Here is a 23806-nt window from a genome sequence, read left to right as displayed (position 1 = left end):
ACTTATTCTGTGTGGCGTAAATATCCTGTGCCTTGTGAACTATTCCTAGAAAGCTCAGCCATCTCTGCTGTGCCGTTATCCCTGGCAGTATCCTCCTCCAGACATATCTGGGTAAGCTTCTGTCTCATGCCTCTGTAGTTGCCTTTGTTCCATTGCGATACTGATGCACGTGACTTGCGCTTCTCCCTCTCAAATTGCAGTATGAATTCAATCATATTATGATCACCCCATCTAAGATGGCCTTTCCCCAAGTAGGCTCAAGCACAAGCTGCTCTAAAAAGCCAACTCGTAGGCATTTTAGGCATTCCGACACCAATCTGATTTTTCTAATCCTCTTGCATGTTTAAGTCCCCTATTATAATTGTGTCATTACCCTTATTATAGGCCTTTTCCAGCTCCCTTTGCAATCTCAACCCCACATCTTGGCTACTATTTGGAGGCCTACATATGATTCCCATAATTAATGGCTTTTTGCACCCTTGCAGTTTCTTAACTCCACTCACAAAGATAACAGAATTTTCTGACCCTAAATCACCTCTTTCTAAAGATGTAATCCAACAGAACCATGCCACCGCCTATGCCTTCCTCCCTGTCCATTTGATACAAAGTATATCCTTAACTCTGGCTTTCTTTCAGCCGTGACTCAGTAATGCCCGCAACGTCATACTGACCTATCTCTAATTGTGCCACGAGATTGTCCACCTTATTCTGAATGCCTTGTTCATTTAAATACAGCACCTTCAGTCCTGCATTCTTCACCCTTTTGAATTTTGCCCCTATGTTACATTTAACTCTTTGCTCTGTCTGCATTTGTACTTCATCGTTGGCTTGTCCTTCCTTTCTTTCATGTTACATACATCATCTACTTGTTAACCTGCTGGCTTATCCTCCTCCCTATCGTACTGGTTTCCTTCCCCCTACCATATTAGTTTAAAACCACTCCTAATAGCTCTAGTAAACCTGCTACACTGCCAAAAAAGCAGTGTTTGTGTTGCAGTTGCTATTGTGCTTTTGGAGCCAAAATAGCCAATTTGTGTGCAACATGTGCTAATGAATGAATGATCAATTTTGATGTTAATCAATGGAAAATATTAACCAAGGCATTTTCTCCCATGCTGTGAAACCTTTTCACACCATGCCTATGAGTGCAGGAAGATCTCATTTAATGTTTTATCCCAAAAGTTATATCTCTGACAATGTAGCATGCACCTGATGAATTGATGAGGTTTTCTCTGGAGTGGGACATGAATGCAGAGTATTTTATCTCATCAGTTAAGGGTGCATAATAAAAGGGGTGATTGATGTGATACAGTTGTGATTTGGAACAAGCTGGAGAAGTGGGACATGTTAGTCTTTCCAGACATAATGTTACAAAATCTTTGTTGCAAAGTAAAATTCATCAAGTTTTAGTAATTGAAATGGGGGATGCCTTAACCCATGAGTCACCTCATTTCCATTCTGATATTTCTCTGTTAGATGGGTTCGATTTTATGCATGGTTGGTAGAAGCTGTCATGGATATCCATAGAGGATGATAGTTATGGCCCCAGAAAAGAGCTTAATCAAAGCAAACTTGTCTAGTTTCATGCTACTTTTCATGTTTTTAAAATGACATAAAGGCTGGTTATAAGCTTATATTCTTTGTCTCTTTATCAACAAGAAAAGTTACAGTGGCATGCAAAAGTTGGGCACCCCTGGTCAAAATTTCTGTTACTGTGAATAACTAAGCGAGTAAAAGATGAACTGATTTCCAAAAGGCATGAAGTTAAAGATGACACATTTCTTTAATATTTTAAGCAAGAAAACTTTTCTATTTCCATCTTTTACAGTTTCAAAATAACAAAAAAGGAAAAGGGCCTGATGCAAAAGTTTGGGCACCCTGCATGGCAGTACTTACTAACACCCCCTTTGGCAAGTATCACAGCTTGTAAACGCTTTTTGTAGCCAGCTAAGAGTCTTTCAATTCTTGTTTGGGGAATTTTCGCCCATTCTTCCTTGCAAAAGGCTTCTAGTTCTGTGAGATTCTTGGGCCGTCTTGCATGCACTGCTCTTTTGAGGTCTATCCACAGATTGTCGACAATGTTTAGGTTGGGGGACTGTGAGGGTCATGGCAAAACTTCAGCTTGCGCCTCTTGAGGTAGTCCATTGTGGATTTTGAGGTGTGTTTAGGATCATGATCCTGTTATAGAAGCCATCCTCTTTTCATTGTTGGCTTTTTTACAGACGGTGTGATGTTTGCTTCCAGAATTTGCTGGTATTTAATTGAATTCATTCTTCCCTCTACCAGTAAATGTCCCCTGTGTTTAACAGTTGGAGAGAGGTTCTTCTCATGAAATTCTGCACCCTTTTTTCTCCAAACATACTTTTGCTCATTGCGGCCAAAATTCAACATCAGAAGTTTGCAAAGGAACATCTAAACAAGCCTGATGCATTTTGGAAACAAGTCCTGTGGACTGAAGTTAAAATAGAACTTTTTGACTGCAATGAGCAAAGGTATGTACTTTGGGCTTGTGTTGCAGCCAGTGGCACGGGGAACATTTCACTGGTAGAGGGAAGAATGAATTCAATTAAATACCAGCAAATTCTGGAAGCAAACATCACATCGTCTGTCTGTAAAAAAAAACTGAAGATGAAAAGAGGATGGCTTCTACAACAGGATAATGATCCTAAACACACCTCAAAATCCACAATGGACGACCTCAAGAGGTGCAAGCTGAAGGTTTTGTCATGACCCTCACAGTCCCCCTGACCTAAACATCATCGAAAATCTGTGGATAGACCTCAAAAGAGCAGTGCATGCAAGACAGCCCAAGAATCTCACAGAGAAGCCTTTTGCAAGGAAGAATGGGTGAAAATCCCCCAAACAAGAATTGGAAGACTCTTAGCTGGCTGCAAGAAGTGTTTACGAGCTGTGATACTTGCCAAAGGGGGTGTTACTAAGTACTGCCATGCAGGGCGCCCAAACTTTTGCTTTGGGCCCTTTTCCTTTCTTGTTATTTTGAAATTGTAAAAGATAGAAATAAAAAAGTAATCTTGCTTAAAATATTAAAGAAATGTGTCATCTTTAACGTTATGCCTTTTGGAAATCAGATCATCTTTTCCTCGCTTAGCTATTCACAGTAACAGAAATTTTGAGCAGGGGTTCCAAAACTTTTGAATGCCACTATAAAAATTTTCTGGGCAACAATGCATGTATGAATCAGGAACTTGTATGCCTTTTAGATGAGAAAAAATTAATGAGAGGAGACTGTCATGTATTATGTCGAACCTAGTGTTATTAATTAATGTGCTTATGAGCTTGAACAGTCTCACTGTGTGTGACCTGCCGAGGATTTCCAAGACTTCCTAACTCCAATTTCTGGTACCTCTGGTTTTCAATTTTTCAATTGTTAATCCGTTCATTGTCAATACCTATGACTTTATTGATTCTCGTTAAACATAACTGATTAGGCCCAAAGTGTAATGCTTTGCAGATGAAGTAAGAAGGAACTGTTTTGCTTAACTGACTGTTCATAAATTTAAAGTGATCAATTGGGTAAGAAAGGACATCAACTTTTTATATTCTGATTATGTTTGGAATCTGGGACTCATTGAAAATATTTGTTGAGTTTGTAATGTCCACCTCTATGTATAACTACTTGAACAAGCTTTTGTAGTCCCTTAAACAAAACTGCTGGTCAACAGCTGGCAAATGGGATTAGGCTGCCATCTCTATTCAGTTTCATCAGGTCAAATGAAGTACTTTATTGAAAGATGCAACATTATGTACCTAGAGCTGAGTGGAATAAAAGCCAACAAGTTCACGATCATTCTTTTGATTTTGTATGTGTGTTGCAATCTACTATCATTGTAACATTGCTTGCAATTATTGCAAGCATATTATATAATTTTGAGAAGGTCTCTGTGGATAATGATCTTAATATTTAATATCACTACACAGGATTCAGTTACACTCTGCATTCTGGGCTAGTTAGAGGAAAATAGTTTGTCGATTGCTGCCTTGCCAAAAACAGATAAATTTTGAGCAAATAGTTGACAAAAGAACTTGCTTTAAGTTTCAATTTTCACATCTGAACTATATTCAGCACATTATTTATTTATTTTCAGTCTTTTTGGTGATGTGATGATTATGGTCAGTTTTACCATATTTGTCTCACCACTTTATATGTTTAGCGTATCATTGTGTTGTAACTTGGATAATTTAGTTATTTTAAATTTGTTTCCTCTAGATAATGTCTTTGCATCCCCGATACATTTCCTTTCTCTGGCAAGTTGCTGACCTAGGCAGTAGTTTAAACATGCCACTTCTGAGAGATGGCGCTCGTGTCCTAATGAAACTCATGCCTCCTGGTAAGCTATCTTTATAAAGAATAAAACTAGATTGTTGTCTAGTGACATTGTTTGAGAGTATTGCCATTATGTTTTCAGTAGTATGGTCCATGAAGGCAAAAGGTAACCACTTCAAGCAAAGCCATATAAAAAAAAAATTAAGTAACCTCTGTTATCATCAACATGTACATTGGAAAACAAGTCAATGATAGGCTGAATTGCTCGAGAAGGATTAGAAATATTTGTGAGGAATTCATGTTATTGGAAATATAATTGAAGTTGTCCTTTAGTAAATTATATGTTCAAGTCTCGAGTATAAGAATTTGCAGATTACATTGGTAGTATGGAATGAGGAAATGCTTGATTGAATTTGATATTGTGGAGCTTGGGGTTGAAACTCACTTGTGCATAAATATCAATGAAGTTAGGTGGCATAAATAATTGGATAAGAAACAGTCATGGTCACTGGTTTGCAACTTCGCTAAATTAGGACATTTCAGATCTAATAATCATGGACAAGGAAAAATCAACTTATTTTGAATTTGTTCCTTACCCAGGTTCAGATTTGTTTCAGTGCAACTCTGGGTTTTACTGAGACAGCTGACATTTTTTGTATATTTCTTAGACGTATTCAAATTTTGTGTGCTGCATGATGGGATATTCTGTTGTATTGATTACTTTCTTTCTCCATGATGTGCACAATATTAGACTGTTGCAGAGTGACTATCTTCCGCAATTGAGCTAATGCCATTTCTTTCAAAGGATAAACTTGCTTGCTTACCAAAACAATTAAGGCCTGTTAGACACGATGAAGATGTCTTATTTAGTTTTGATTTTGTATTCCACTGGCATTCATATTCTGAACTGTAGTTACTTGGTGTGAAATGTAATCTTTTAAGTTAAATCTTTGTTAGGACGGCATGTTAAGTTTTGAACTGGGACTAGATTGCTGTCCAAATTGAATATTTTGATTTTCAGGTTCTGCTTTGAGCACAAGATTGTATTGATTACAAATTCCATTCTCATGCTTCAAAGACAATCGATTTCATCTTTGCAAGAAGAGAAAATGCTGGAAGTACTCAGCCAACCAGGAAGCATCTGTAGAAGGAGAAATCAGATAATGTTATGGGTCAGGGACCCTTTTTCAGTTCATTTCTGAGGAAGTGTCCCTAAGCTGAAACTGATTTCTTTTTGCTGTTTCGACTGGCTAAGTTCTTCCAGTATGTTCTTGGCCACATGAAAAACTCAGGCAGCATTTCCACTTAGAGTGCATCCTTTCCTGATGAGATTACTACATCCTGTGCACATTTTGAACAGAAGGGGATTGGAATGTCAGCACCCATCCCGCCAATCTGCAATGCATGTGAACCACTGTCACTCACAGATGTTCCAAGTTCAGTCTTCCAGTCAGTGAACCCATGGAAAGCCTCTGGCCCGGATGGTGTCCCTGGCCCGTGTCCTTGGATCAACTGGTGGGAATATTTTTTTAAACTACTTCCTGGTTCAATTCGAGATTCCCACCTGCTTTAAGCATACTATTATCATCCCAGTATCTAAGAAAAACAAGGTAATGTTCCTGAATGACTGCTGTTAAGTGACTTTGACAAACACCGTCATGTAGTGCTTCGACAGGCTATTCATTGCACCCGTTACCTCCAGCCTCCGAGACAACCTTGACCCACTGGAATTTGCCTTCTTCTGAAACAGATCTGTAGCAAACACCATCTTCCTGGCCCTATATTCATCTCAGAAACCTCTGAAAGACAATTCACATTAGAAAATTGTTTATTGACTACACCTCCGTCTTATATACTATAATTCCAAGTAAGCACATAACCAAGATCCTTGACCTCAGACTCAACACCTCCCTTTGCAACTCCCCTATGAATATCTTCAACACTAGTGCCCCACAAGATGGCATCCTCAGTTCCCAGTCTGTTCCCTATGCATCCACAACAGTGTGGCCAGGTTCAGCTCTTACTTGATATACAAGTTTGCTGATCATACCACCATAGTAGCAGTATCTCAAATGATGAGTGGAAGTGCAGGACGTAGATAGAGAGTCTAGTGATATAGTGTTATGACATCCATTCCCTCATGTAAGTGTAAGACTCGTTGCATTTAGAGGCATGATCTCGGGGGTGGCGCCCCCTCCCCGACCAAACTTTAGCACTCTTATTTGGGTGGATGATGCGTGTTGTGTCCCCTGTGTAACATCAGTACCCCAAAATAACATTCCATCCAAAATGTGTGGTTAAGTGATTAAGATTTTATATTTAAAATATGAGTAGAGAAATATTATTAGTTAGGGTTAGCAGAGAAACACAAGAAAAGGAAAACAAATAAAAGGCGCCAATAATCTCAAACATGTCCAGTGCACAAACGTTGGAGCTTACGGACTCCCTTTCGCTGATCCTCCTCCGCTAGTCGGCCCCTGGGCTCCCGCCCCGAGCCCAGGCCCAGCGGGTCCAGCAACCGTCTCCTCAAGCCACGTCTTCTCTCTTCATCCTCCTCGTGCCTTCCCCCTCAAGCCCGCGCAAACTAACAGCTTTCACACAGACAGAAAGAATAACATCTATCCCAATTGGTTAGCAGATGAATATAAGTCCCATTATCACTAATTACAACCCAAACATGCTGCTATAGAGAACCACTGTCTCAGCAGTTAACAGTACAGAGAAGCCATTTTATTCACCTTAGGAGTAACAGAAAAGAAGAAACCCTTACATAAGCAAAGGAAGTGAGTTGGTCATTGACTTTGGGAAGAGGGACAGTGCACATGCTCCTGGTTACATCAACAGTACTGAGGTTGAGAGCTCTGAGTTCCTCAGGGTGAACATCATCAACAGCCTCAAACACGAGGAAATCTGCAGATGCTGGAATTTCAAGCAACACACATCAAAGTTGCTGGTGAACGTAGCAGGCCAGGCAGCATCTCTAGGAAGAGATACAGTCAGCGTTTCGGGCCGAGACCCTTCGTCAGGACTAACTGAAAGTGAGAGATTTGAGAGGGAGAGGAGGAGATCCGAAGTGATAGGAGAAGACAGGAGGGATGGAGCCTAGAGCTGGACAGTTGATTGGCAAAAGGGATATGAGAAGATCATGGGACAGGAGGCCTAGGGAGAAAGAAAGGCTGTATCATCAAGAGCCTGTCTTAGTCCAGCCACATTGGTGCCTGTAATTCCTCCCTAAGCTAAAGAATTTGGCAGGTCCCCTTTGCCCCTCAGCTCTTTCTAATGCATCCTTTCCAGATGCATTATGGCTTTGTATGGCAACTGCTCTGCTCGTGATTACAGAAAACTGCAAAAATACAGCTCAGCCAATCACAGAAACCAGCCTCCACTCTGTGGCCTCTGTGTACTCTTCCTGCTGCCTCAGTAAAGCAGGCAGTGTAATCAAAGACCACACCCATTCTTGGCATTCTCTGCTCTCCATACTCCAATCAAGCAGAAGATATCAAAACCTAAATGAAAACATACCAGCAGGCCAAAGGACAGCTTCTATTGTATTGTTCTAAAACTATTGAATGTCTCCCAAGTACAATAAGATGGCCTGTTGACCTTGGTACACATGACAATAATAAACCAACTTACCAAATTTTGTTCGTTTCGAGCATTTTCAGTTTTACTTTTAATTTCATTCCAAATTAATTTAAAATTTACAACATTTGTCTTGTCATGTTGAGTGTCTCTTAATTTCATTGGAATTCCTAGAAAAGTGTAAATCGGGTAGCATTTTGCTGTTATATACATGGAATTGGCTCTCCCTGAAGTGATGTATTTCTGCCACTGTTTTGTTAATAATTAGTGATTTCTTTAATATCTAAGAAAAATTGACCTTCCTTAAACACACAATCCACTGTCCACTGCCTGCTGCACGGAGAATTTCCATCTGAATGCTGCCTTAAATGGCTGATACCTTGTTCTTGGTTCTAGCGGAAACCCCATTTGTATATCTGCCAAGCCCAGTTGGAATTGTAAATGCAAGCATGAGGAATTCTGCAGATGTTGGAAATTCAAGCAACACACATCAAAGTTGCTGGGGAACGCAGCAGGACAGGCAGCATCTCTAGGAAGAGGTACAGTCGACGTTTTGGGCCGAGACCCTTTGTCAGGACTAACTGAAAGGAGAGCTAGTAAGAGATTTGAGAGGGGGAGGGGGAGATGTCTGAAGAAGGGTCTCGGCCCGAAACGTCGACTGTACCTCTTCCTAGAGATGCTGCCTGGCCTGTTGCGTTCACATAGTCATAGTCATACTTTATTGATCCCAGGGGAAACTGGTTTTCGTTACAGTTGCACCATAAATAATTAAATAGTAATATGTAAATTATGCCAGGAAATAAGTCCAGGACCAGCCTGTTGACTCAGGGTGTCTGACCCTCCAAGGGAGGAGTTGTAAAGTTTGATGGCCACAAGCAGGAATGACTTCCTATGACACTTTGTGTTGCATCTCGGTGGAATGAGTCTCTGGCTGAATGTACTCCTGTGCCCAACCAGTACATTATGTAGTGAATGGGAGACATTGTCCAAGATGGCATGCAACTTGGACAGCATCCTCTTTTCGGACACCACCATCAGAGAGTCCAGTTCCATCCCCACATCACTGGCCTTATGAATGAGTTTGTTGATTGTGTTGGTGTCTGCTACCCTCAGCCTGCTGCCCCAGCACACAACAGCAAACATGATCGCACTGGCCACCACAGACTCGTAGAACATCCTCAGCATCGTCCGGCAGATGTTAAAGGACCTCAGTCTCCTCAAGAAGTAGAGATGGCTCTGCTCCTTCTTGTAGACAGCCTCAGTATTCTTTGACCAGTCCAGTTTATTGTCAGTTTGTATCCCCAGGTATTTGTAATCCTCCACCATATGCACACTGACCCCCTGGATGGAAACAGGAGTCACCAGTGCCTTAGCTCTCCTCAGGTCTACCACCAGCTCCTTAGTCTTTTTCACATTAAGCTGCAGATAATTCTGCTCACACCATGTGACAAATTTTCCTACTGTAGCCCTGTACTCAGCCTCATCTCCCTTGCTGATGCATCCAACTATGGTGGAGTCATCAGAAAACTTCTGAAGATGACAAGACTCTGTGCAGTAGTTGAAGTCCGAGGTGTAAATGGTGAAGAGAAAGGGAGACAAGACAGTCCCCTGTGGAGCCCCAGTGCTGCTGATCACTCTGTCGGACACACAGTGTTGCAAGCACACGTACTGTGGTCTGCCAGTCAGGTAATCAAGAATCCATGACACCAGGAAAGCATCCACCTGCATCGCTGTCAGCTTCTCCCCCAGCAGAGCAGGGCGGATGGTGTTGAATGCACTGGAGAAACCAAAAAACATGACCCTCACAGTGCTCGCTGGCTTGTCCATGTGGGTGTAGACATCGTTCAGCAGCTAGACGATGGCATCCTCAACTCCTAGTCGGGGCTGGTAGGCGAACTGGAGGGGATCTAAGTGTGACCTGACCATAGGCTGGAGCAGCTCCAGAACAAGTCCCTCCAGGGTCTTCATGATGTGGGAGGTCAATGCCACTGGTCTGTAGTCATTGAGGCCGCTGGGGTGCAGCGTCTTCGGCACAGGGACGAGGCAGGACGTCTTCCACAGCACGGGAACCCTCCGGAGCCTCAGGCTCAGGTTGAAGACATGGCGAAGTACTCCACATAGCTGAGGGGCACAGGCTTTGAGCACCCTGGTACTGACACTATCTGATCCTGCAGCCTTGCTTGGGTTGAGATGTTTCAGCTGTCTTCTCACCTGTTCAGCTGTGAAGCCCACCGTGGTGGTTTCGTGTGGGGAAGGGGTATAGTCATGAGAGCAGGGTGGGGGACTGTGAGGAGGGATAGGAGGGGAGAGTGGAATATGTGTTGGTTGGGGCCAACAACAGATGACTCGTGGGGGATGGGCAGGTGCCACAATGTCAAATCTGTTAAAGAACAGGTTAAGTTCGTTGGCCCTGTCCACACTGCCTTCAGCTCCTCTGTTGCTAGTTTGCCGGAACCCAGTGATGGTCCTCATCCCACTCCAGACCTCTCTCATGTTGTTCTGCTGGAGATTCCACTCAAGCTTCTTCCTATACCTGCCTTTAGCCTCCCTGATCCTGGCTTTCAGGTCCATCTGTATTGCCCTCAGCTCCTCCCTATTTCCATCTCTAAATGCCCTCTTTTTAGCGTTCAGGATGTCCTTAATGTCCTTTGTTACCCATGGCTTGTTATTTGAATAACAAAGGACAGTTCTTGTCGGAACATTGCAGTCCACACAGAAGTTGATGTAATCAGTGATGCACTCTGTGAGCCCATCAATATCCTCTCCATGTGGCTCACAGAGTGCCTGCCAGTCTGTCATCTCAAAACAACCCCGGAGCGCCTCATAAGCCTCCTCTGACCATTTCCTCACTGTCCTCGAGGTTGCAGGTTTACTCTTCACCAGAGGCACGTAGCAGGGTTTTAGATGCACCAGGTTGTGATCTGACCTTCCCAATGGGGGGAGGGGAGAGGAGCTGTATGCATCACCAGCAACTTTGATGTGTGTTGCTGGAATTGTAAATGTTACAGTTAGCTCATCCTCATTTTTCTAAATTTAAGACTAGTTATTCACTCTGTTCTATGCCTTCTGATTGCATAATCCTCCAACCCAGGAATATTTTTGTTGAGCATTCCTTGCTCTTCTGTAACAATATCCTTCCTTGGATAAGGGGAACCAAAGCTGCATGCAGTGTGGGTACTAATTCAGCAATGCTTTAGTGATTTTTCTCATTCTCTGTATCTGAGCTGACTTTGAACAGATAGTTAAGTGAATGGCCCTATAAATGAAAACTCCCAAAAGAAAATGGAAAATCCTTCTTAATAGATTGTTGCCAGAATCTTTGACCAAATTTTCTTCAGTTCCACAAGGAGCCTCATAATCTGCTTCCTAATATGTGAAGCACGCATTTCCGAGGCCATACTTCTTTCCTTAGAAAGACTCGAAAGAAAAATTAGCAGTTTGTTCACTCTACACTTCTCCAGTATCGTATGCTTTACCTTTGCATTTCAGTGATTAGCCACACCAGGAATTTAATCTTGCCACATTATTTGAGTTTGAATTGTTTATATTCTTGTTAGAAGTGGTGGGATGGAAGATTCCTTTTGAATAGCTTTTGTACTATTCTTGGATATAAACATAATTTATATGCAGAAGACTGGTGAGAATGGATGTTGAATTGTGTATAACATCCACCTTAATTATTATAATAATAGTATGTGTCTAATTGACAATTTATTGAATGGAAATACATGCTGATGTCAGAAGAAAGAAAATTTAAGATAAATGAATTGATAAAGTGGAAATATTCAAATATGAAAAATAGATTCTATCCAAAAGAAGTTACTGGGTGAAGTTAGATGGTGGTAGGTTCAAAAATTGACAGAGCTGCGATAGTTATAATTGACCTACAAATTATGTTTTAAATTGGTTCAAAAATTGTTAATATGCAAATGAAAGTTGATAACTTTAACTGTAGTGCACTGTCCATGTATTGAATTTAGTCTCTGTGGCGTGATCAAATCTTGTCAAAGGACTGGAAGCCATAAGCTTGTCATTTACAAGCATCAAATCAAATTGATACAAATAATGGGAAGAATGCACAGTGATTCAAAGAATCTGGAAAAGGTTAGAAGGTGAAATTTCAGTGAAATATGGAAATACTGTGGAGAAACTGGGGAAAAAGTATACCAGTGAAGCCATGGAAAATTGGTTACATTTTATAATACATGGGATTTATTAGAGAGTAATGAAATGTATCGTGTAACTTGTCTTGATTTTTTTGTGTGTGTGTGTTGTAGGTGTGAAATTCTAGTTTATTATTCATCCCCTCTTGCCCCTGAGGTAATTGTGTGCCAGTTCTGTGAACCCCATCAATCTATAGGTTTGGACTCGGAGACAGAAATTTGCCAAAGGCTTTGCCATTCAGAGTAACATTTAAACTGATCAGGTTTGCTGCTCATTACTGCAGTTGATTTGACAAGAATTTTCAGAACAAGTAGAAACTAATCATATCTCCTTGTGATAATTGTTTGAACAATTTTCCTATTATTCTGACTTCCTCCTCATTTCCATAACCCTGCCAGTATCTCAACACTGATTCTTAATGACTGAAATGTTATTTTGCAATACCTTCTGTTGCCACTTGATTCTGCCTTTTATACAACCATCAAAAGAATTCAGTTCTCCTACAATTTATTAATATACTGTTTGAATGTCCATTAAATTGTCAAAATGTCTCTCCTATTGTTCCTGGTATAGTTTTTCCATATACAGTAATTTAATGAAATTCATTTTGTGAAGTTGTCCCCTCCCATATCAGTCTTACCCACTTATAATGAGTTTGTTTATTTTCCAATGGCTGTAAGTGGTAGTCAACAAGTTTTCATACTATTTTGAAATGAAGCAATTTTTTATGATTTTTGGAGTACTATGACTTAAATGTGTTTAAGGAAATGGAACAATGGAAACATTAAATTCTCAAAGATGCTGTTTGTCTCTTTTTGCAGTAATTCACAGATGTTTTAACCATAGTCGTCCAAACCAATGTGTTTTTTCTTGTTCCAGATAACACTACAGTAGAAAAAATTAGGGCTATTTGCTTGGATCATTCAAAGCTTGGTGAAAGCAGTCTCAGTCCAAACTTGGACTCGCTCTTCTTTGCACAGTCTGCCTCACAGGTGTTATATCTAACTGAGGTATGTAGACAATTGTTTTTCTAGTTATAAAAATACACTTCGATGGTAGCTTTCTTTGGTCATAGGAATAGAAGGAAGTGATGGGGTTTGAGTGTCTGTGGTTGCCATGCTTTGATCTATTACTTTGTCCCTCAAATTGTCTCTCAAACAATAGGCTCTGAGGTGTGGGATAAAGTGTTAACAACATGACTAATTTTGCTTCCTCCACACTTGTTTTACATTTGATATGACTTTGAGACTTGTGTAACTCATTCTGATGCCCAAGAAAAGCCTAGCTCTTCACAAAATTGATGAACTAGAACTCTGATGATCGTTGCCACTATTTTACTTCCAAATGCACGTTCCCTGTTCTTGTTAATAATGTGGGCATACTAACTCATCTTTTTAAAAAAGTATGGTAGGATAACATGTCCATCACTCTCAAAAATGTTTCAATTTTCTTGTCGCCATACACTAAAATGCAAAAGTACAAATTTCACCTAATATGTCTCTGATAATAAATCTGATTCTCAAATCTCCCTTCTTAAAGCTTAAAGCTAAGCCCTCTTGTTTTTTTTTGCATCCCTTCCCGGGAAAAAGATCATTTACACGGACAGCCACTATGGTCCCTCCCACGTCACCCTTTTGTTCTTAATATAACTTTTAGAATCTCTTGGGATTTTGCCTCAGATTCAGAATTTGGATTTTGCCTCAATTTGCCTGCCAAATTCCTCTCTCATTGTCTTTTTGTCCTCCTAACTCCAGTCTTATGTGCATTCCTACACTTGCAGTCATCAGGAGATTCACTAGTTCCCAGTTGCTTATAGAAACAGAAAATCTACAGCACAATACAGGCCCTTCGGCCCACAAAGCTGTGCCGAACATGTACTTTAGAAATTACCTAGGGTTACCCATAGCCTATCCTAGCTCCATGTACCTATCCAAGAGTCTCTTAAAAGACCCTTGTTGTATCTGCCTCCATCACCATCACCAGCAGCCCATTCCACATACTCACCACTCTCTGTGTATGAATCATTGGGATCTCTTCTGGGGAAGGCATGACCTATACAAAAGTGATGGGTTAAACCTGAACCTGAGGGGACCAATATCCTTGTTGCCAGGATGGCTAGAATTGTTTGGCAGTTTTTAAATTAATTTGCCGGAGTGATAGTGCTGAAGATGGCGCGGTTGGCGTCACTACCAGATGAACTCAGTGCCTTCAATGCATGCTTTGAAAGGGCGAACATAACTACAGCTGTGAAGATCCCTGCTGCACCTGATAACTTTGTGATCTCTGTCTCAGAGGCCGATGTTAGGCTGCCTTTAAAGAGCATAAACCCTTGCAAGGTAGAAGGTCCCGTTGGAGTACCTGGTAAGGCTCTGAAAACCTGTGCCAACCAACTAGCAGGAGTATACAAGGACATTTTCAACCTCTCACCATTATGGGCAGAAGTTCCCATCTGCTTCAAAAAGGCAACAATTATACCAGTGCCTAAGAAGAATAATGTGGGCTGCTTTAATGACTATCGCCCGGACTCACATCTACAGTGATGAAGTGCTGCGAGAGGTTGGTCATGACTAGACTGAACTCCTGTCTCAGCAAGGTCCTGGACCCATTGCAATTTGCCTATCGCCACAATAGGTCAATGGCAGATGCAATCTCAATGGCTCCCCACACAGCTTGAGACCACCTGGACAATACAAACACCTATGTCAGAATGCTGTTCATCGACTATAGCTCGGCATTTAATATCATCATTCCCACAATCTTGATTGAGAAGTTGCAGAACCTGGGCCTCTGTACCTCCCTCTGCAATTGGATCGTCGACTTCCTAACCAGAAGACCACAATCTGTGCGGATTAGTGATAACATCTCTTCCTCGCTGACGATCAACGCTGGTGTACCTCAGGGTTGTGTGCTTAGCCCACTGCTCTACTCTGTATACCTATGACTGTGTGGCTAGGCATAGCTCAAATGCCATCTACAAAATTGCTGATGATACAACCAATGTTGGTAGAATCTCAGGTGGTGACGAGAGGGTATAAAGGAGGGAGAAATGCCAGCTAGTGGAGTGGTGCTGCAGCAACAACCTGGCACTCAACGTCAGTAAGACAAAAGAGCTGAGTGTGGACTTCAGGAAGGGTAAGACGAAGGAACATATACCAATCCTCATAGAGGGATCAGAAGTGGAGAGAGTGAGCAGCTTCAATTTCCTGGGTGTCAAGATCTAATCTGGTCCCAACATTTTGATGTAGTTATAAAGAAGACAAGACAGTGGCTGTACTTCATTAGGAGTTTGAAGAGATTTGGCATGTCAACAAATACATTCAAAAACTTCTATAGTTGTACCGTGGAGAGCATTCTGACAGGCTGCATCACTGTCTGGCATGGAGGGGCTACGGCACAGGACCAAAAGCTGCAGAAGGTTGTAAATCTAGTCAACTCCATCTTGGGTACTAGCCTACAAAGTACTCAGGACATCTTTAGGGAGTGGTGTCTCAGAAAGGCAGCATCCATTATTAAGGACCTCCTACCACCAGTGCATGCTCTTTTCTCACTATTACCATCAGGTAGGAGGTACAGAAACCTGAAGGCACACACTCAGTGATTCAGGAACAGCTTCTTCCCCTCTGCCATCTGATTCCTAAATGGACATTGAATCTTTGGACACTACCTCACTTTTTTAATATACAGTATTTCTACTTTTGTACATATTTAAAATCTATTCAATACATGTAATTGATTATTTATTATTATTTTTATTTTTTTTCTCTCTGCTAGATTATGTATTGCATTGAACTGCTGTTGCTAAGTTACCAAACTTCACGTCACATGCCGGTGATAATAAACCTGATTCTGATTCTGAGTTCGCTTACAAACAGAGGCAATGTCTAGTTAGACTCCTAGTTAGCAAGAAGAGGTTGATGATGATAGGGCAAAATTGTTGTCAACAATGGAGATTACAGAATTGAAAGTGTTATATTTGAATGCGTGCAGCAAATGCAATAAGGTTGATGAACTTGTAGCACAGTTACAGATTGGCGTGTATGATGTTGTAGGCATCACTGAATCTGGCTGGAAGAAGGTTATAGCTGGGAACTTAATGTTCAAGGATACACAGAGTATGGAAAGGACAGGCAGGATGTACAGTTTATGCCTCCCTCTTTCTTAACCACCTTCTAAACTTTATTATCCGGTTATGATGCATTCATTTTTTCTAAAATTATAGAAGGTAGTATTGAAAACAATGATGCTATATTTTAGCAAGCCTATTGAAAAAATACTTCACTAAATGAAATATTTACATGTTAAATTAACCACTAAGTTGCAGAAGAACAGTAACTTAATTTATATTAAAAGATTTGTAAGAATTTGCTTTCCCTCTTAAATTATCACATTTCTTTGCAGGTAGTATATGCTTTGTTGATGCCTGCCAGTGCACCTTTGGGAGAAGATGCAAGTGATTTCCAATACAACTTCTTAAAAAGTGGTGGTGTGTCCCTTGTTTTGGGGATGCTTACAAGGAATAATTTCCTGCTAAATGCTGATGTGGAGACACGAAGAGCTGCCTATCTCAATGCACTAAAAATAGCCAAATTATTGCTCACAGCTGTTGGTTATGGGCATGTTAGAGCTGTGGCAGAAGCATTTCAGCCAGTTGTGGAAGGATCAAGCACTGTTTCACCAGTATGTATCTTTTGTAATCTAAAATTTTGATGAATTTGTGATCATTCTGTTAGCAGCAATAGTGTGATGGCTTTTCCTGAAGGACGTGGAACACGGGCAGTGTGATTTTTCTGTTAATTTTATAATCCTAAGCAAAACATTGTATTCATGGAAATGCATTTGCTTCATTGATTAAAATGTGTCAGCAAAATGACCTTACTGTAGATTGGTCTCCTCTGAATTCTGAGGGAAGATGGGGAATGGTCCTGACCCAAATCCTTTCCAGTCTGATTCTAAGTATATAGTTCTCAATATTACCAACACAATTTTTGGTGGTACACTTGAATTTGTTTTTTCATTTATTGAGATTTGATTTGTGAAGCTAAGAATATTTTTGAAAACATAATTAAATTTAGTAGTTTAATAATGGAAGCATAATCTAAATTTTCTTGTGTAAATTTTGAATTGTTCAAGTACACCTTAGTGCTATGCAAACTTTGACGTTTTGATTTATTAACAGATAAACCATGCTACTCATAGCCAAGCTGTAGTTCTGCAAAATGCTCTGCACAACATTCCTAATCCTACTTCAGACTGTATGTTGAGAAATGTAGCCATTCGCCTTGCCCAGCAGATTTCAGATGAGGTATGTGTTTTTATCTTGTGACTTTGTATAATACATAAAACAATGAATTTTTAATGCATAAATATATGTAATAGTAAATATAGCCATAACACTAATGATCTCTCCATTGGCACTGCTTATTTTTTAATTATTGTCTTTTATTAATTGTTTCAGAAGCTCCATAAATTTATATAAAATGAATTAATCATATGATCAGCGATTTTACTTTTTGGAGACTATGTATTTTCTGTCAATTAATATGTAAATTAATTTAATAAATGTTTTTAAATACTTACACATTTAAAATTGGATTAATTTATAAAATTATGGAAAAATTGTAACTATTGGTTAGATAACTATTCTTGTTAAACTTTAATTAAAAACAAGTTGATTTGTGGAAATAAAAACCAATATATGAATATACACACGATCTGCCTGGGAACCAGAGGAAGCCCTTCTCTGTTCTTGATCAAACTGTGCCACGTATCAATTTGAAGATAAATGAAAGGGTAGAAAATGAGGTCTGTTTTTTAAATTTGATTTTGCAATTCCATTAACAGCTTGGTTAACACAATACTGCTTTCACTCAACTGCTGAAAAATACTTTGGTCAAATATTTATATTAGTATGAGGAAAAACTTGATTTGGCATCAACCACTTCTATGTGGGTTCTCAGCCAAATGATTGAATCTAGCTTTCATATATCGATACCTGATTGCAAGAATTTATTAGTGATGTTGTTTCTTGATTGGGCATATATTAGTCAGTAGTTGGAAACGAAAAATCAATTTTGATTCCTGGCTAAGTGCAGAATATCACCTTTCAAAAAAAATGAACACACAATGATAATAGCACACATTAAATTGTGCAACTCATGGAAATACTGCCTCACAGAGCCAGAGACATCAGTTCAATCCAAATCTTAGGTGCTGTCTCTGCACAGTTTGTGCACTGTCTGTGACTGCATGTGTTTACATTGCTAAATTAGTTTATTATTGTCATGTGTACCAAGTTAAAATGGAAAACCCTGTCTTGCATGCCATTCATACAGATCTGTTCATTACAGCAGTACATTGAGATAATACAAGGTAAAACAATAACAATGCAGAAGGGTGTTATGGTCACAGAATATGCTGGACAGATGGACAATAAGGTGCAAGGTCATAACAAGGTAGTTTGTGACATTAAAGGTCCATCTAATTGTACTAGGGATCCATTCAATAGTCTTCTAACAAAGGGATAGAAACTGTCCTTGATCCTAATGGTATGTATTTTCAGGCTTTTGTATCTGCTGACAGTGGCAGTAGAGGACGTCTGAGGTGGGTAGGATCTTTAATTATGGCAGCTGCTTTACTGAAGGAGCAAAAGTGTAGACAGAATCCATGGATGGGAGGCTGGTTTTCATTATGTAGACACAATACCATACAATTCTCCAGTTTTTGTGGTCGCACAGTTGCTATACCAAGCCAAGTGCATCATTGAAAACTGGATGAGGCTCAAAGTGGACATGCTAATTTTTTTTTTGCCTTCTGAGGAAATAAAGGTGCTGGTGAGGTTCTTGGCCATGGTCTCCAGTGTTTAGGTCAGCAGTAGAATCGAGGGGAATTTGAGACCAAGAATGGGATTAATGTAGTAGTGTAAATGGCTGGTGATGGTGATGGCCTTTTTCCATGCTACATCTCTTTTTCTTTTATGGCAATCATGGTGTTTTCTTTACAGTGCAAACTTGGGTGCTGCATTTTATGTAAAGAACAGTTAATTAAAGCATGTGTAGCATACTTAGCATTCCACTGGTTTCAGTAAACACTTCCATCAACTGATGATCTGCAGTGTTGAAGAAAATAATGTATTTTTCTTTGGGTGGTTGATTATGGGAGACTAATGGAGAAAATAGCTTAATTTTTTGGAATGGTTGGACTAGACAAGTTTAGTTGGCCAGGAGAAGCAGTAGCTTTCTCAAGACGGAACAGTTTTCGTTTAGGGAATTTTTTTTCCCATCTGGTTTACTGTTCCAAAGGTAGATGAGCTATTTAAGTCATGTCATGTTTCAAATGACAGCTATGGAACTCAATTCTCGTAATATTATTGTAAAATAATATTTGTAAAATTTGTGTAAAAATTTGTAAATATTTATATTTGTTTTTCTTGGTAAATGCTGCTGATAAGATATGTTTGTGATGCTGCTGCAAGTAGGCTTTTCATTGCACCTGTGCAAACGTGTCCTTTTGAATATGACATTAAACTCAGCTTTGATCTCAATCTTTTAGTTTTGAATCACTGCCTGTTTGCCTCCAGAATGCCTCTTTTTTTTATTTACAGCTGGGAAGAGGTACCATATCAGTTTATGAATGTACAAATTAGAAGCAAGAGGAGGCCTGTACTGCCATTGAATGAAATACTGGCCTATCTGGTTGTTAATTCAACTCCACATTTAATTGTACCTTTAGCAATGTGAGCCCATGCTGTATGGTCTTACCAGCTTTCTTGTAATCAATTTGATGTTTTCGCAGTAAACCTGTTAACATGTCAGGGTAGTCAGTGCCCAGGAGAATGTTTGTCGTTAGAATGATGTGGCTGATGTGAAATTTTATCTGTATGTTTACTCTTGTGGCAGGCACATTAGACAGTTTTGTTTTGTTTATCCAATAAAGATGTTTTGTTAGCTTGTGAAGAAGGTAGTTGTCCTTCATGCTCAACTTTATTGATTACACCTTCATTGTGCTGTTGTATCTAAAGCTGACTGGCATCTGAATAGTATGGCATTTTCTCGCCTTGATGAATATTTTACCATTGACTTTAGTTTAAGTGGATCTAGCTATTACGCATAATTGCTAGATCTTCTATTTACAAGCACGGTCACATAGCTTGTAAAGCTGCTCCCTGACATTTCCAGCAATTTGGGTTCAAACCTCACCTTTGCTGCTGTCTGTACTGAGCTTGTATGATATCCCTATGAATGGACAGATTTCTTCCAAGATGTCCAGTTTCCTCTCGTATCTCAAAGATAAATGGGGTGCTAGGTATGGAAATGAATGCCAAAATCTGTGTTTGTCAGGGGTGGGGTGGTAATTGATAAGAATGCGGAGAGAAGGTTGCAGGAAAAATCATTGGGAGAATGGAATTCCTCTGGGTCAAATGTTCTAAGGAAAGATGAAATTGTGCTCCAAGGGTTTTAGTATCGAAAATAAAGGATTAAGTTGACACTAGTTTTTAAATTACAATTTATCATTTAGCTTTATCTTTCTATAGGAATCTTAAGACTTAAGTGGCTAATACTGTCAGCTTGAAGTTTTGTCAAATTTTTTTGTTCCCTAATAGTTCTGAGCATCGTAAATGACTGTAGTTACAGCTGTAATGCCAAAGATTTTTTCATATGGACCTGTATATTTTTAATTGCTGACTTTTTCAATTGTTTCTGAAGGCCCATGTCCATATAAAACTTGAGTTAATCATATTAATTAATCACTGCCTTTTATGATTAATCATTGATCATAAAAGACAGTATTTTTGGAACCTATATATTTCTGTAACTTAAATATTGGAGAGTAATTTACTGTAAATTAAATAAGTATTTATGAATCAGTTCAGTTTATTGTCATTTAACCATACACATATATACTGCCAAATGAACCAACATTCCTCCAGATCGAGGTGCTCAACACAGTACATAAAACTCACACACTCATCACATAAAGTAATATTACTACAAATAAATTAAAATAACAAGGTCCATTTATGACACAAGTTATAAAGTAATTAGAATAACACTACTGGCATTTCATATGTGGTAATACCTGGGTGGTGGCAAGGAGTTTAGTAGTATTATAGCCTGAGGGAAGAAGCTGTTTCCCATCCAAGCAGTTCTTGTCCTAATGCTACGCTACCTCCTTCGTAATGGTAGGGCATTAAAGAGATTGTTATACAGGTGGGAGGGATCATTGACAATGCTAAGAGCTTGCATACGAGGTGCTTCTGGTAAATATCTCTGGATTTAAGGGAGACCCCAGTGATCCTCTCAGCAGTTCTCACAATCCATTGTACAGTCAGATGCCTTACAATTTCTGTACCAGATGGTAATGCAGCTGGTCAGTACACTCTCTATGGTGCTCCTGTAAAAATGAGTTAGTGTGGGGGGGGTGGGTAGAGGGGCTCCTCACTCACTTCAGTCTTCTTAGGATTTAGAGATGCTGCTGTACTTGGTTAACCAAAGAGATGCTGTTGAGGGACCAGGTTATTTGTTTAGAAACTTGTTTCTCCAAACTCTCTGTGGAGGAGATGTTTATGTACAGTGAGGAGTGGTCACCTTCCTGAAGTCCATAATCATCTTGTTGGTCTTGTTGCACCTTTCTACCAACTACTATGACAGGAGGTGTCTGGTGAGTCGGTGAATGGGTAGTTTGTGGTGCACTTGCTTGCCTTGTATATGCTGGGCTTCGGTATGCTTCTGATGCAATGTCTTGAGCTTTTCAGTGATCCTATAAATGCTCCTCTATTTTTAGAGCAAACATAGATTAAGGATTCTCAGGTAATTATGGATGCTGCAGTTTTCAAATGGCTTTGAAAACATTGAGTCTCTCAGTTGTTCCCCTGATAACATTTTGCCATGACAAGAACTCTGTAGGTTGTGACTGTTTTAGAAGTTTGGTGTTAGGTAGATAAATGATGTGACCTATCCAATGGACCAGTAAGTCTATTTATTCAAGACCTCAGCATGACAAACTGTTGGCCAAAGTGAGGGTTTGGAAGATTTTGCTTGGAAGTTTTGTTGCATAATAATAATAATAACTTAATTTTTGTAGGGTGCTAGATAAATAAAGCTGCAAACTCAGCTTTGATTGTAAAGATAAATCAAAATGGTCATAAAAAATATAAAGACAATATTGGAAATCATATGTAAAAACAAACATTATATAGAATAAAATGTAATTGAATATACCAATTTATATAAATGTAATCAATATCAACGAGCATTAAATAATCCTATAAGTGGGCCAAATTTTTTAAAAGTAGGCTTTTAGATATGTTTTGAAATGTTTCACAGTTCCAGCCTGGCAGACCTCAGTTGGTACAGTCTTCCAGATTTTTGGTGTATAAGACCAAAAGGTTGCATCTTCAGTTCTTATATGCTTGGCTCTAGGAACACTAACCAAACCAATATTCGCTGATCTAAGATTACAATAAGGGATGTAAGAGGATAGGCACTCCACTATATAGGGAGGAGCTAGATTATTCAGAGTCTTGTGTATATGTATAATTAAGAGTATTTTAAAATCGATCCTAAAGGACACAGGCTGCATGTGCAATGATACTAAAACCAGTGAAATGTGCTCAGATTTTTTTTCTTTGGTTAAGGTTCCTGCTGCTGCATTTTGAACAAGCTGCAGCTGATTTTTATATATCTTTATTCGGCAGTCTTGAAAAGAAAACATTACAGTAGTCTAATAGGCTAAAAGCAAAAGTGTGTATCAATCTTTCTGGATTCTGAGTTGTTATAAGACTACATATGGTCCAACAGTTCGAAGCATATCGAAGACCAAAGTTTCCTGGAATAGAGCTGAGAAAGTACTTATTTGTAAAAGTCAAAGATAAAATTCTTGCTAGTGACTGATTGAAACTAATTGAAGAATTTGAAGGTATTGGCAATCATCAGTGTTACAATGAAAATCAAGATTTGGAGGATGCATTTGTTGAAACCATTGTATGAAGGCAGACTGTTACCTGCACTAGATGTGTTAATTTTATTCATAGTCATAGAAAAGTACAGCACAGAAACAGGTCCCTGTTTTCCAGTCCATGCCAAAACAATTTAGGCTGCCTACTTCCATTGACCTGCACCAGGACCATAATCCTCTATACCCCTACTGTTCATGTACCTTCTCTTACTTCTCTCAAACTTCTCTTAAACATTGAAATTGAGCTTGCATGCACCACTTGCACTGGCAGCTCATTCCACACCTGTGCAACCCTCAAGGTGAAGAAGTTTCCCCTCATGTTCCCATTAAACTTATCACCTTTCACACTTAACCCATGACCTCTAGTTATAGTTCCACCCAACTTCAACAGAAAAAGTCTGCTTGCATTTACTCTATCTGTACCCCTCATAATTTTGTATACCTCGATGACCAAAACTGCACACAATACTTCAAATTAGACCTCAACAATGTCTTATACAACTTCAGTATAACATCCCATCGCCTGTACTCATTACTTTGATTTATAAAGGCCATATGTGCCAAAACTTTCTTTATGACACTATCTACTTGTGGCACCAGGTAGATTCATTTACAATCAAAAGAACACGGCAGTGTGCTGGCTGTGTATGTGGTGATGACAGTAAAACCTGTGAGGGAGAGTTTTTTTTTGAAGTGGAGAAACCTTTACACTGGGACATTACACTCTCTTGACCACAGAAGTCTGGGTCCAGTGGTATGAGTAGCCCTCACAACCAAGGGATCTTCGTTGATAGTCATGATGACTTTTGTGCCTTATTGTGT

General features: G+C 39.6%; 1 protein-coding gene across 5 annotated transcripts in view; it reads left to right on the top strand.

Moving 5' to 3' along the window:
• usp9 (ubiquitin specific peptidase 9) overlaps positions 1 to 23806 on the top strand; it is a 280005-nt gene that overhangs the window by 155737 nt on the left and 100462 nt on the right. For all 5 annotated transcript variants that reach the window (XM_063050799.1, XM_063050801.1, XM_063050798.1 and 2 more), the window contains 4 exons: positions 4229 to 4349; positions 12911 to 13041; positions 16430 to 16708; positions 17208 to 17333. In XM_063050799.1, the coding sequence (XP_062906869.1) occupies positions 4229 to 4349; positions 12911 to 13041; positions 16430 to 16708; positions 17208 to 17333 (657 nt within the window). The remainder of the gene's footprint in view (positions 1 to 4228; positions 4350 to 12910; positions 13042 to 16429; positions 16709 to 17207; positions 17334 to 23806) is intronic.

Source organism: Mobula hypostoma, chromosome 6 (genome assembly GCF_963921235.1).
Source record: "Mobula hypostoma chromosome 6, sMobHyp1.1, whole genome shotgun sequence".
NCBI lineage: Eukaryota > Metazoa > Chordata > Chondrichthyes > Myliobatiformes > Myliobatidae > Mobula > Mobula hypostoma.
Note: the sequence above shows the minus strand (reverse complement) of the source record. Positions and strands in the feature narration are given on the sequence as shown.